This window comes from Argentina silus (genome assembly GCF_951799395.1).
Source record: "Argentina silus genome assembly, chromosome: 9".
Classification (NCBI taxonomy): domain Eukaryota; kingdom Metazoa; phylum Chordata; class Actinopteri; order Argentiniformes; family Argentinidae; genus Argentina; species Argentina silus.
The window spans coordinates 21,946,197-21,961,193 of record NC_139663.1 but is presented as its reverse complement, the minus strand read 5'-3'; the positions used below and the strand labels follow the sequence as shown (position 1 = coordinate 21,961,193).

General features: G+C 48.6%; 2 protein-coding genes across 2 annotated transcripts; both read left to right on the top strand.

Moving 5' to 3' along the window:
- Positions 1 to 57: 57 nt before the first annotated feature.
- On the top strand, positions 58 to 4,462 carry anks4b (ankyrin repeat and sterile alpha motif domain containing 4B; the record flags this gene model as incomplete). The annotated part of the gene is made up of 2 exons (XM_083676623.1): positions 58 to 218; positions 3,268 to 4,462. 2 exons carry the CDS (start codon positions 58 to 60, stop codon positions 4,460 to 4,462), a joined length of 1,356 nt encoding a protein of 451 aa, XP_083532749.1.
- A 1,638-nt stretch (positions 4,463 to 6,100) lies between these two features.
- LOC310810300 (kelch-like protein 24) lies at positions 6,101 to 14,540 on the top strand. Its single transcript, XM_083677997.1, has 12 exons — positions 6,101 to 6,185; positions 7,051 to 7,348; positions 7,438 to 7,572; positions 8,141 to 8,332; positions 9,085 to 9,228; positions 10,489 to 10,675; positions 11,065 to 11,211; positions 11,607 to 11,735; positions 11,975 to 12,151; positions 12,345 to 12,491; positions 13,109 to 13,274; positions 13,455 to 14,540. Exons 2-12 carry the CDS (start codon positions 7,070 to 7,072, stop codon positions 13,624 to 13,626), a joined length of 1,875 nt encoding a protein of 624 aa, XP_083534123.1. The 5' UTR covers positions 6,101 to 6,185; positions 7,051 to 7,069; the 3' UTR covers positions 13,627 to 14,540.
- The last annotated feature ends 457 nt before the right edge of the window (positions 14,541 to 14,997 follow it).

Genomic DNA, 14,997 nt, shown 5'->3' with positions numbered 1-14,997 from the left:
GCTTTGTTTTTGGATTTATTTCAATTGGCATTGTAGTTTTCCATAGACAGATTGACTATGTCGAGGTACCACAAAGCGGCGATTGACGGCTATTTGGACCTCTTGAAGGAGGCCACTAGGAAAGATCTGAATACGCCGGACGAGGATGGAATGACGCCGACGTTATGGGCTGCTTTTCACGGACATGTCGAGGCTCTTCAGCTTATGTGTAGTAGAGGGTAAGCGCAGTTAATCTTCATGATGTGTTATACATGGTTCAAAAACATTTGTATCCATTATGTATGTACTCCATACTCTCAGTCTCTCCACAGATAGACTTAATAATAATAATAATAATGATATAATATCTGCCGTTTAGCTGACGCTTTTATCCAAAGCGACTTACATTGCAGTGAGTGCATACATTTCAGTATATATGGTCCCAGCGGGAATCAAACCCACAACCTTAAAAAGCCTAATTTGCCTCACATTAATCTGCAGAGGCTCCTCAATCCTTTTCATTTTCATACTCCGGCAATAAGCCTCAACCTCAAATAAATGGAAAAGGTGCACACCACATAAAATCAGGAATTTATCTTTTCCATTATTTTGGGGCTGAGGCATACAGCTGTATCTACGCAACTGTGGGAGTGGGACCTGGATTCATATTGACATTAGATAGCATTTGAGGTCTGAAAGCATGTGATACACCTTAATTTTGGAGTGTAATGTCCCTTTAAAAAAAAAAAAGTTCCTGGTTCAATTCCGACCCTCGACATATCTTGCATGTCATCCCTCCTCTCTCTCTCCCATCCTTCCTGTCAATCTCTACTGTCTCTATCCCAATAAAGCAGAAATGCCCTAAAAAACATTAAAAACAATAATAAAAAAAGACTAATATTTCGAACATTTAAATGCAATACATTGTATCTAAATGTAATGTTATTGCTAATAATTTGGTAAATAATCCCAGTATCTAAATTATGACAACTGGAGATGATTTTTGCCCCACGCCCCAAGTCAAAGGTTTAAGAAAGACAAATGAAAAATACCAGAGTGTATATTCACTTATACCAGAAGCTGAAACCTGTTACATCCATAGTGACATTTCAGGAGTAAAGACACAGCCTCTCTGTTTTCCTGGTCCTCCTCAATTCTTTTCATATTCTGTAGATACTCTGACTGCTTCCATCCATGCCAAGAAGCCTAGCATACTCGGGTACTATTAAACATATATTCCCAATACTAATAATACACAGAGTAATACTGTTTCAACTCTCCCTCTCTCTTTTCTTCATGACCATTGATTGGTGAAAGGACGATAAGTCTATTCAGATCAGTCATCACAAGGGATCTACACTTCTGTTCGAGTGTATCACATATGTTCTCTGATGTGGAACACACATGAACTGTTTCTTCTTAAGTAACGGTGGTATCCATGTGGTTGTGGCGCGTAGTGCCGCAATACTTTGGTACAGACGATACTGGTATTCTTCATTTAATCCTGTCATTAGAGGACTGAGGTATTGGCTCAGGACCAGGATTTACACCTTCAGATATGACTCCCGTTCCCAGCATTATTGGTTACCAAAATAAACACTTGGTCAAAGAACAAAGGTTAACCTTTTAGTCCCATGCCATGTGATGTGGAAGGAATGTGCTACTCCTCAGACGCCCATAAACCTATCAGAGATGATTCTGAGGTTTGATACTCGAAGATACTAAAAAAGTTTCATATTCTTCATGGGTTAGGGTTAGGGTTACGGTTAAGGTTAGGGTCCATTCTGCACTCTACACACTGTCCTGCAATGTTCCCTAATGGCTTTTTGGACCACACGTTCCCATGAGTGGGGCCAAATATGTAATCAGGCAAATAAATTACGTAAACGAGGAACAATAGACCTCTTCTTCCTCTATACAGCATTCTCTCCTTTCTTCTCTCCTTTCATTTGTTTTTAACTGCAAGGAAAAACAAATGGATGCAATGGATTTTCATCTCACTTACACCCGGAAAAAAATCGACTTTGTTATCAATTTACAACATGATCACTGCTTAGTCACCCAACTGAAGCCAAACGGTGACGGAACACAATTATTACAGGACACTGAACATTGAGCTCACAGTGTATTTTGGATTAGGATATTATTTCAAAAACGTTTTCAGGCCAAATTCTTTCACCTAAACCTCACTTTTGTGATCTATAGATAAGCCACATGTTTACTATCCTGGGCGTTAGCAACGCAGCGATGGAACACGCTGCAGCAGATCAGCTTTATGGCTCACCTGTTGCTACGCTACTGCCGTCAGGGGTTTTACAGCTCCGGTGATGGGACAGAGGAGGACTTTCATTCTTAATGGTTCACCTATTAGTCCACGCAACGGTCGGTTTGGACTTATAGTGTCGTGTTAGTGACCAGGTGTTTTGTGTCGTTGTGAATGAAATGGTGAAACATTCCTTAGTTACTTATTAATACTCATTATTGCTCATTATGACTCATTATGACTCATTATTTCTTAGTTATAACCCAACCCAAGTGTAGGTTAGGGTTGACAAGATTTAATAATATATCATGTAGGCTACTGTACATTTTTCATTTCAACATTTAATATGCATCACAGAAAGGAGGATGCATTGTAATGTACAATATACCGTGGCATCCATATTCAACTGTGAGAGTGATCTTGCACATTAATCACCGCTTATTACAAGATTGCACTCCATCTAAACCTCATGCTCATATTGAACTTTGTCTTTTTTCTTGTTTTTATCAATTAGCAATTGACAAATGAAATATGATGATGATGTGGGCCTAATGTGGTATACCGTATACTGGTGAATGATACACCTAATCAATCATGAAAAGTGTGGATTGTGTCCGTTTTTGACCAATGCTTAAAGGGACGTTACACTCCAGAATGAAAGTCTGTCAGATGCTTTCAGACCTTAAAGGGAGTTGAATATCAATATGAGTCGGTTCCCACACCACCTTTTTTGGGGCGCTTAGTGGCGTAGCACACAAATGCGGATACCATATAATTGCAAAGTTCCTGGTTCAATTCCGACCCTCGACATATCTTGCATGTCATCCCTCCTCTCTCTCTCCCATCCTTCCTGTCAATCTCTACTGTCTCTATCCCAATAAAGCAGAAATGCCCTAAAAAACATTAAAAAAACACATTTCCATTTCTTGGATGATTAGGTAGAGACAGTGAAAAGGATGGATGACAAAAAGATCGATTGATTGGTTAATTGATTGATGGGATGATGTTGTCCTGTGTCTTCGCAGAGGGGACCCCAACAGGAGCGACATCTGGGGCAACACGCCTCTCCACCACGGGGCCACCAACGGCCACATGCAAATCCTGAGCTTCCTGGTGAACTTCGGCGCCAACCTCTTCTCCCAGGACAACGACTTCCACACGGCCATGGACGTGGCGGCGTCCCGCAACCGCATGGACTGCGTGCGCTTCCTGGACGACGCAGCCTCGCAGCAGACCAGCCAGAACGCCAAGAAGGTGGCCCGGCTGAAGCAGGAGGCCACCAAGGAGGCGGAGCGGCGGGTGAAACTCTGCGAGAAGGTCAAGAAGAGGCACCAGAGCAAGATGGACAGGATGTACCGAGGCAGCGACGGGGGGTCGGTGTCGGAGGCCAGCATGGCGTCCTCGTCCTTCTCCAACACGGGCACCATCAACAGCAGCACCAACGAGCAGTTCTCCAAGCTGATCGCCGCCGACACCGCCGGGTCCCTCTCGGCCCGGGTCAAAGGGACCCTGCAGAGGAAGTTCGGCAAGAAGGACAAGGGGACGTTGGAGAGGTCACACGGCGACGGGAACGTCATCTTCGTCAGGCAGGAGAACGGCAAGGGCGCCGGGAAGCCGGAGTTCACGGACGTCTTCAGCGAGCAGGACGAGAACGACATGGACGAGGATGGAGGAGGAGGAGGTCGGATGGGAGGGTTCGCGGACGACGACGACTATGACGATGCTGAAAATGGAGGCGACGGGTCCGGCCAAGCCAAGGAGTCCATCTTCAAACGCCCCGGCCTGGGGAACATGGTGTTCAGGAAGAACTTCTCCATGGAGATGGGCCAGGAGCCCGACGACTTCTCCGGCAGCAACACCGCGGACCTGGGCTTCCTCGTCCGCAGGGAGGTGTTCGAGACCGCACAGGAGGACGCCAGCTTCGACGACGACGGGGAGGACATCGACCTGCCCTGGAACCAGGAGGACCTCGGGCTGGACGACGAGCAGGTCGAGGACACCTCGCCGCTGGACGCTTTCCTGTCCTCCATCTGCCTGCCGGACTTCGCCCCGGCGTTCACCCACGAGCAGCTCGACCTTCAGGCGCTCATGCTCTGCTCCGACAACGACCTCAAGGGCATCCGCATCCAGCTGGGGCCCCGGAAGAAGATTCTAGAAGCCGTCGCTCGCCGGAAGAACGCACTGGAGAAGCCCGGCGTCATGAAAGACAGCTTCCTGTGATGACGAGGCAACAGAAGCGGGTTTAGGAGGAGGGCGGGGAAGCTGTCGGTTGGAGTGACAATACCTTTGAATGAAAAGAGGGCTGAAATAGTGTCTGAAGTTGGACACACTGATATACAGTTGAGAGTTTTATATTTTAAAGGGATAATTCAACGAAATGTCACAAGTATTGAATCTTTCTCTTGTACTGTACCTTTACGATTGAACAGGGATAGTTCGCCCATATTTCATGATACACACATACATACATACACACACACACACACACACACACACACACACACACACACACACACACACACACACACACACACACACACACACACACACACTCCTACTGAAAGGAAGACACAACTGCCAGCAACCAAACATCACCTCATTGTGACTCACAATGAAAATAAAGGGCCTTTTCAATGACTTTTCTTATTCCTGATATGTTTTGTCCAGGAACAATATTTTCAAATGAGTGAAAACAAAGGAGAAGAAGAAATTAGGGGAACCCATATTTCTAATGTAATTTGAATGACTGTGTGGATTCCAATTACTGTGATTTGTATTAGAAATATCATGACAACCAAAATAAATAAAGCCGATTTCTTTTTTTAATCAATGGATGAAAGTGTGTCTCTACTTCAGTGACAAGGTAGCAATCACATGATTTCCAGTAATGTTGTCACCTAGCCACGCATAGCTAATTAAGTAGAATTGGTTCAATGTGTGTTTTACACATTGAACTCCACAAAAGTCCATCTGTCTTTGGCCTTGTTCAGTTCTGCCCATTGACGAAGTGCATACTTCTCAGGGTTGTCCATAGTGTCAGGGACGCAGCACGCCGTATGACCCCACAATACATTTCTTTGACATTATTTTTTTATCAGAAACACTGCAGATATGAAATGGGGCGGACAAAATCACAGCAAGCCAGAGCCCTGAGGTCACTCTGACCCAGTCATCCTGCAAATGATGGGAGGAGGAGCCACCCGAGCCGGCTGTCACTGGCTGTTCAGGCGGAAAGCTTTTGATTCTGGGCACAATGGGGAGAACTCAGAGAGGACAGTGTGTTTGTGTGTGAGAAAACAGTACATGGCAGTTTGTAGGGAGGGATGGAGGGAGGGAGGGAGGGAGGGAGGGAGGGAGGGAGAGGAAAAGAGGGATCTTGATACTAAGTTTATCACGATGATGCATTAGCAGCCTAATAGTAGCCTCAGCTTTTTTGCTATGAATCTGACCCCATCCAAAACACACGATCACATCCTGCCATTAACAAATGTCAATGTCACACAGTCTTCCATGTACACTAAGTTACTGCTGCATTATATAAAACAAGGAGCTTAAAAGATGTTTTCAGGGAAGATATTGGACAAAACAACATGATACACTTCTACGTTCTATTTGTATGTGGAATTCCACCTTCTACTTTTAGGTAGAGCTTCAATAGGCCTATAGATGACGCATTAGGTCTGACTCAGACCGATAAAAGGTGTTTATTACATCCCACAGTAGACAGGTGCTGAACTGTAACTCTCAATTGAGGGTGAGGCGTCCGGGGACCTTCGAGGGCCAAACCAGCAGGTGGCGGTAGAGAGCTGTCCGTTTTCATTTGTTGTAGCTACAAGTGAAGAGAGAAGAAGGCACGGCGTCTGGTCACGACTCTTCATAAACAATTTTCTGCTGAAGATCTGCCGAATTTGGACCGTACAGTCGATGCGACAATGTGTATCAGGTAAGGAAACTGTATACCACCACATCGGTCTAAAAGCTTACTACCGCCTGTCTTTGCAGTCGTCTGCATTTTGCTGAATCAACACAATTTTAAGACAGAAGTGTCTATCATTAGAAAGCCAGTTGTCAGCGTTGTAGAAGCCTTCTCATCGACCCGATACTTCATCAGTGATCACTGTCGCCTGTTAATTTGTTTAAACACTTTCTGAATTGTCCTTATCCTGATGTTGCGCGCCTGCTACAATCCTGCTCGATGCGATGCTGCTGAATCATTAGAAGATGCCTTATTTCTTTTTCATTGCATCTGTAATGCATCAATGCTTTTATCCAGCCTGCTGCCTTAGGGACGTTTGATTTTGAACTGTTTCAACAGTAGACCTAAGGGATTAAATCGTCGGATCTGGTGAGATTGGTAAAATGTTGAAATTGCCTTCAGGTCTCTTGATGTCAGACCAGGAGAGAAATGTAATGTAATAATATCTGACAAACCAGTGTTATGCTGTGAATCGTTGTGACAAATTGTAACATTAGCACAGAGACCCAGTGAAGGAGACTTCTATCCTTAGCTCTGCTGTGATAAGAAATCATGCAACAGAAGAGCAGATGTATGTCTGCGAGGCTAATATTAACCTTTGTGATAACATGCATAAAAAGAGAAAGTACAGAAGGCCAAAATATGAAGTAATTCAGTGTGACTCTTGTCAGTGTTGCTGTTATGAGAGAGAGAGAGAGAGAGGCACAGAGAGAGACACAGAGAGAGAGAGAGAGACACACACACACACACACACACACACACACACACAGAGACACAGAGAGAGAGAAAGATAGACTCTAAGACTAAGACTGTCCCTCCCTGATCCCCCCAGGCTCGACTGAAGTAAGAGGATGGCCGAAATCATTGCTGTTAACATCCTATCGGCCACGTTCCCTCCCGCCACTGCCACCCTGCCCCCCTCGCCCGTCCTCGAGGCCTCCGTGTTCCCCCTCGCCTCCCTGGACAGCGAGGACTACGTCTTCGTAGAGGCCAGGCACCCCAACAAGGTTCTGGAGGGCCTCAACAGCCTTCGTCTCAACAATGCCTTCTGTGATGTCACCTTGTGCTGCGGGGGACAGGAGTTCCCCTGCCATCGCATCGTCCTGGCTTCCTTCAGCTCCTACTTCCAGGTACGGTAGACGCCCCTCCCGAACATGGTTAGGGTTAGGCTGCGCCATCTTGGCTCTGTTTCCTTCCTCTCAATGCGTTTCCTCCCCAGGCCATGTTCTCCACCGACCTGATGGAGTCCAGGCAGGAGCGGGTGGCCATCAACGGGGTGGAGCCCCAGATGATCGGAATGCTAGTGAGCTACGCCTACACGGCGGAGGTGGTCATCTCCAAGGCCAACGTGCAGGTAGCGTAAAAACCGTCGTCCCCTCCTCCCTCCTCCCCCCTCCGCCATCCTTCCTCCACCCCCCCCCCTCCTCCCTCCATCCCCCCACCTCCCTCCTCCCCTCTCCGCCATCCTTCCTCCACCCCCCTCCTCCCTCCTCCTCCCACCTCCTTCCTTCGGGTTAGCATTTTCGCTAGCATCAACCCTCCTCCTGCAGAGGTTCCCTCCTGTAGGTTTTTGCTCCAGCCCTTCCCTAGCACACCTGATTCCACTCATTAGCCTTTGATTCTGGGCACAATGGAAAGAAGTCAAGAGAGGACAGCGTGTTTGTGTGTGTTTGTGTGTGAGAAAACAGTCCATGGCAGTGTGTGTCTGGGGGCCAGGTTTATCACAATGAGGCATTAGGAGCCGACTTGAGGATCAACTGTTTAGCTGCTCATCAAGACGTTTGATCAGCTGAATCTGGTGTGTTTGGTTAGGGTTGGAGTGAAAGCCCATGGGGGGGGGGGGGTAGCTCTCTCCGGGAGGAGGAGGAGGAGGGGGGAGGGGGGGTTGTTGGGCAGCCCTGAATGTCTTTCGCCCCATCCAGGCCCTGTTAGCCGCGGCTAACCTGCTGGACGTGATGGCGGTGCGGGAGGCCTGCTGCCGGTTCATGGAGCGTCAGATGGACGAGATGAACTGCGTGGGGATCCACTGCTTCGCCGAGGCCCACTCCTGCAGGGAGCTGGAGAAACGCAGCATGGACTACATCCTCCAGCACTTCAACACTGTCTGCCAACAGGTGAGGGAGGGAGGGGAGGGATGGGAGGGAGCGAGATATGGATGGAGGACGGGAGGGATCGAGTGTGGGAGGGAGATATGGATGGAGGGCGGGAGGGATGGTGGGAAGGAGGGAGGGATGGTGGGAAGGAGGGAGGGATGAAGGTAGGGAGGGTGGGAGGGAAGGAGGGAGGGATGAAGGTTGGGAGGGATGAAGGTGGGGAGAGGATCTTGATACTTTCTTTCAGGTTGTCAATGGGCCTTTCTCAATCGTTAGAAACTTGATTCCTTGCGTCCTCTCCTCTGTCCTCCAATCGCTTCCTACTCAGGACACATTGGAGGAGGAGGAGGTCTAGGTTCCTCCCCTGAGATATTCTCCTCCAATGCTTGGAGGATGTGAGGAATGGAGTTCAGAAAGACTCATTGTGATTCGAAGAGTGTGAGTGAGTGCGTGCGTGCGTGCATGCATGCGTGTGTGTGTGTGTGTGCGTGTGTGTGTGTGTGTGAGTGACGTGTGTCATACTTCCCCTTACCCTGGGCCCTGTTTTGAAATGCACCCCACCATCCTTCCCTCTTCACTGATCTGCATGTGATTGGATGAGTGAATGCAACACCTCCCTCCCATCACTTCCACCACTCAGACCCTTTACAGATCAGTGGTTACTTCAAGGAAGGAAGGAAGGGTGCGTTCTGAAAATATTGGAACGGGGCCACAATCTCACTTTGCTTCCTCTCCATTGTCTTGTCTCCCCCCCCTCCCTCCCCCCCCCCCAGGAAGAGTTCCTGTCTCTGTGTGCGGACAAGCTGACGGAGATCATCGCAAGCGACCATCTGAATGTGGCCAAGGAGGAGACGGTCTTCGAGGCGGCCATGTTGTGGCTGGACAAGAGCGCCACCCGCAGGCAGAGCTTTGAGAAGGTTGGTGTGGTGTTCTTTAACATTTTGGTGCCAGGACCAGTAGTGGACTGGAGCACCGGTGGGCCGGTCGATCTGTGGGGCCGGAGGGCGACGCAGCCCAAAATGCCTACTACTCCCTCTCCCTCAGCGTGGCAGGCCCCCCCTCGGGATCCATCTAAAGCCTGGTCGGTTTTCTTGTGACCCTCCCAGATAAACAATGTTTCCAGCCACGGCCCAGGCTTTAGTCAGGCCCCAGTGAGTAAATGGCATAGCCTGACCATTGTATTAAAAAGGTTATGACTTTTTTTTTTTGGGGTTATGATTACCGCCACAGCCCCAGGTTGTGATGCATTATTTATTGTGGCTATTACAAGGTACATTATTAATCAGGAGAAAAGCGTTTTCATAGCGGACCATTCTCTGAGGAAATGGCCTTCAGGTGCTGCTCCCGCTGTGTTGAGTGGTTTCTAAGCAACAGCTCATCTATTCAGATCTCTGCTAAGTCCCTCCAGAACACTCTGTGTGTGTGTGTGTGTGTGTGTGTGAATGTGTATGTGTATGTGCATGTGCGTGCGTGTGTGCGTGTGTGTGCGCGTTTGTGCGTGTGTGTGTGTATCTGCGTGTGTGTGTGTGTGTCTTCGTGTGTGTGTTGGATGAGGGGGGGGGGGGGGGGGGCAGGGGTGTTAAAGGGCGTTAAGTGGCGTTAATCTCTGGGATCCCCAGCAGAGGGCGTGGGCCAGTTTGAGGGAGACCCCAGCTGTCAGTGATGAATTGTGACATAAGTGGAGGGGATTATAGTCCTCTGGTCTCGTACGGTGTTCCAGGGTCACTCTGGGGAGGTGAACAGGGTCACTCTGGGGAGGTGAACAGGGTCACCCTGGGGAGGTGAACAGGGTCACCCTGGGGAGGCTGCCGCAGCAGGACTGACAGGAAAGGTGTCAGTTGGTGTAATTATGGAGGGGTGAGCAGCTCTGAGCCTGTCGTAGACTGGAGGTATTGTAAATAGGAGACAGGAAAGGTGTCAGCTGGTGTAATTATGGAGGGTGAGCAGCTCTGGAGGTAAATATGAGACCGGAAAGAGAGGGAAAGGACACTATAGTACAGTATGACACAGTGGGAGGCGTTAGTGTGTTTTTGTGTTTGTGTGTTGTATCCCTGTAGAATGTGCGTGTGTGAGTGTGTGGCCGCGTGCGTGCGCGCGTGTGTGTGTGTGTTCTGTTCTGTTCTGTTCTGTTCTGTTCTGTGTGGTTCTCCAAACGTATAATCCACACATCCCTGTAGGTCCTGGAGCACATCCGCCTCCCCCTGATCAGCCCGTATTACATCCACGATGTGATCGAGTCTCTGGAGGTGGTCCGGGGGTCTCAGCGCTGCCAGAGGCTCATCTCTGACGCCAAGGACTACCTTCTGCTGCAGGACCGCAGAGGGGAGCTCTACTGCTCCCGGGCCCGACCGCGCAGGTCTACAGGTACCTGACACACACCCACAGAGGAACACGCTCACACACGCAGGGTGCCATTCATTCGCATGTGAACACACACACACACACATAAGTGCATTCTCCCTTTCATTTGCATGTAAGCTCACAAAAAGAAACGTTCTCTCACTCACAGATACACACACACACACACACATGAACGCAGTGACGGACAGGAAAGACACAGAGCAACACACACACACACACACACACCATCACACTTTCGTCTTCTGTAGCTACAGCATAAACTCCTGTACGTGTCTGCGTCAGTCAATTCACCTTTCAGAGTAAACACAACCGCATTTAGAAACAAATCTCGTCCCCGTCCCCCCGCGCGGCTCATGTTTGGTTCGCTCCTCCTCCTGTTGTCCCTGTGGCAGGGACGGCTGAAGTGATCGTGACGGTGGGGGGGGAGGACGACAAAGTGGTGCTGCGCAGCGTGGAGAGCTTTGACCCCCTGACGAGCCAGTGGAAGAGTCTGGCCTGCCTGCCCTTTGCTGTCAGCAAGCACGGCCTGGTGGTCTCGGGTAAGGGAAGGGGGCCGGGATGGAAAGGGAGGGTGGAATTGAGTTAAGGACAATTGAATGATTGAATTAGGTTGGCTGCAGCTCTGTTCAACACATTGTAATGGACTTAGTGTATTACCTATGACCTACATGTCTGAGCCTCCTTTGATCAGGAATGCTGTGCTGTATGTCGGTGGCTCCATGGTAGGGGGGGGCGGGGGACACACCAAAGCTATTCTTCTACATCTGAACATCATCATCATCATCAACCCCGGCTTTGGTTCCAGCCTAAACTGGGACATTTGTTTGAACTTGATCACGGGTTTCGTTCGTTCCGTTGAGTTTGTTTGGCGGGAATAAAAGCAAGGTTCAGGGTCATGTGTATTCCGTTGCGTCCTCCATCTTGTGTCCCGTAGGCTCTTCTCTGTACCTGGCTGGGGGGGAGTTCCCTGACGGCTCGGCCAGTAGGGAGATGTGGCGCTATGACCCGTGCTTCGACTCCTGGTTGGAGATGGCCCCCATGAACGTGGCCCGCTCAGAGTTGGGTAAGACCATGACCTCACCCCGTCGTCGGGGGGGCGCTTAGTGGCGTAGGTTCTCTATGGCTCAGTTGGTAGAGCATGGCGCTAACAACGCTAAGGTTGTGGGTTTGATTCCCGCTGGGACCATATATACTGAAAAATGAATGCACTCACTGCAATGTAAGTCGCTTTAGATAAAAGCGTCAGGTAAATGGCATATATATTATGTTCTGCTCTGATGTCAAACAACCCCCCCCCCCCAGGTCTGGTGATGCTGGATGGGTATGTGTTTGCGGTGGGGGGCTGGGAGGGGCGGTCCCGCCTGGACTCTGTGGAGTGCTACAACCCCCACACCAACACCTGGCAGTTCATGGAGTCGGTCAAGATGGCCGTCACCAGCCCTGCAGTGGTGGCGTTGGACGGACTGCTCTACGTCACAGGTGTGTGTGTGTGTGTGTGTGTCTGTGTCTGTGTCTTTGTTGTGTATGTCTGTGTGTGTGTGTGTGTGTGTGTGTCTGTGTGCACATGCATGCATTCTGCCCCGACATTTGATAAGTGGACAGGTGAAAGCAAAGTTCTCTAGTCTTTGGAAGGGAATTGTAACTAATTGCAATTTATCCTCCTGTCTCCTAGGTGGCGCTGTTCTGGAGGATGGCGACGGTACAGACCTGGCCCAGGTGTACAACCCTAAAACATCTGTATGGACAGAGGTGGCCCCCATGCAGATCGCTCGCTCTGGTTCTGCAGCCTGCACCCTGAGGGGAAAGATCTACGTCATAGGTAGGTACTATTGGGGTTCAGAAAAAGAAGAAGAGACGTTAAGTCAAATATTGAGGCTTTTATCAAACTGAATCGATTCCAGAGTCAAATCTTTCTCGGGTGCAACTGGAAGGTATAACTAACTTTTTCAGAGCAGAAGACACAGTTTTATCAACTTTGTCCTTGGTGAAGACCATCTGTTGTTTTAGGTGATAGGCAATGAATTTACCACAGGGTAGGGGTATGTTTAGACTCAACAAGACCATGTTTGGAGGACATTTGGGGACTGACCCATGACCCAGAGAAATGTTCATAGGAAACCAAAGGCACAATCAGAGGGGTGAAAATTAATTCTTAACAGTATGGATGGATGGATGGATGGAAAGGTGGAAGAGGATGGGCTAGGTGGATCAGATCCTTTCAGATCAGTAGCATTACCACCTACTGTTGTCCAACCCATCAGAGGGCATTCTGTCATATATTAATCAAATACACAGAGATTAAACCTTCATACTAATTACCTACGTTACTTCTCTGTTCTCTGATGGGGTGCTTTGTCCACAGGCTCCCAATGTTGTATACATGTGCAAGATTCGTGTGGATGATGATAAAGTTTTTCAACTGATGACGTTTTTCAGGTGGCTGGCACGCTTCCACAGAGAACACTGACAAGGTGGAGTGTTACGACCCCAAGAGCAACCAGTGGACCATGTGTGCCCCCATGAGGGAGCGGCGCTACCGGCCGGGCGTGGCCGTGGTGGACAGCAAGATCTACGTACTGGGAGGGGAGGAGGGCTGGGACAGGTGAGGGGCAAAATATACACTAGCATCACGAGGCTACTAGCATCACTAGGCTACTAGCATCACTAGGCTACTAGCATCACTAGGCTACTAGCATCACTAGGCTATGCCTTTGTATGAAAATAAAGTCTCAGGCTAAGTCCTAAATCTCTAAACCTGCCCCCTCCCATCTCCCCCAAACAGGTACCACGACACCATCGAGAGGTACTGCGAGGAGACCGACGGCTGGGAGATCGTGGGGGAGATGCCAACGAGCCGGAGCTGGTTGAGCTGCATCTCTCTGCACCTGAGGAAAGACGCCCACGAGGGCAGTCGCCCCGGCACCGCCTCTGAGACCGAGTTCTCCGTAGACTGAGAAGAAGACGACGACGACAGCTCCAGGGTGCCATCTTTATGAGTGCTTTGTGCGTCTCTGCCAACTACAAACGGTCCATATCTCTGTACAGGGGGGACAGGGCAGCCATTCTGTGCCACAGAGAGGACCACAGGGCAGCTAACTTCGCTGGGGCGCCATCTAGTGTCTGGACAGTGCACGTCACTGCTCCTGTGGGCCTTAGCCATGGAGAAGGACCGCCTTGACTGCCTCAGTGACAAAGCTGGCAAACGTCGCTGTTTATTTATCTATTGACGGACCGTTCACTCCCCCCTCTCCCTCACGTGGGTCAATTTCATTGCCGTAGCAACTGGTGAGTCGTGTCACCCTGTGTGTATCCAGGGTAACAGTGTTATCGTTCTGGTCGGATCACCCCCCCCCCTTTTTTAGTGTATAATGTGAACGTTTTGAGTCAGGGTGTCGTATTTTGGATGTCAAGCACCTCACACTGGTGGTTTACCAATACGTCTTGTTTCTCCTCAGCTGTTGTAGTATATTTTTGTACCATATTTTGTATGTGATTTGTATTTATTTGTATTTCTGTAGCTGTGAGGATTGTATCCATTTATTTGCAAAGAAATTGGTATCAGTATTTTCCTAACACTTTAAAGATATTTTCCCCCTAAAGATGCTCTTCATGGGCCAAAGAATCCCAATTGTGAATGAGTATTTTTGGAGACAAAGTTGAGTGGAGAAAGCCAACCGTGTATAAGTAGTTCTGTGTTGTTAAATGAATTCGTAAGGTATTTTGTTCACAATTGCCTTTTCTTGACTGCCTGTTATGTGGTTAATTTTATTTTTGTAAAGATTAAGTTCAGTGTGCTTTGTAAACGTTGCCTGCTTAACTTTGAGTGAGCCGTGTCAAGATGCTTCCCAATAAAGTGGTTTTAATGATTCTGTAAAAGTAGACATTCACTGCATCATAATCCTTGTTGCAAAACGATACTGAATATCGTTCTCTCATATTGTTCTCTATTGAGCACCAGTCTAAAAGTGCTTTACTCCAGATATGTGCAACGTTACAAGTGCAGTGTACCTCAGGTTTCACAAGGCAAAGCAGTGAAAACATGCCTGTTTCACCAGCCATACACTGCATTGCAGTTTTTAGTTTAAGAAAAAAAAAAGAGGCATATCTTCGCCATACTTCAGCATTCTGTTTTTTCTAAACTAATAGTGAATATGAAAATCGTTATCACCTAACTCTAGGATGCAAATGGTCATCGTTGAACAAGACCACTCTTTGGGTGCATCTCAAGTGGCTAGCACATGTGTTGTCTTGCAGGGGGGTGCAAAAACTACCACATACCAACAACCGATAAGGATTGATTGCATGGCAAACGTCTTTCTTGTGTC

What these genes read in the sequence shown, in the direction of transcription:
- LOC310810300 (XM_083677997.1), top strand. Translation starts at nt 7,070, where the DNA reads ATGGCCGAAATCATTGCTGTTAACATCCTATCGGCCACGTTCCCTCCC. An exon ending in TCTCCAAGGCCAACGTGCAG is followed by an intron (nt 7,573 to 8,140) that starts GTAGCGTAAAAA and finishes CGCCCCATCCAG; the next exon opens with GCCCTGTTAGCCGCGGCTAA. An exon ending in GGGGAGGAGGGCTGGGACAG is followed by an intron (nt 13,275 to 13,454) that starts GTGAGGGGCAAA and finishes TCCCCCAAACAG; the next exon opens with GTACCACGACACCATCGAGA.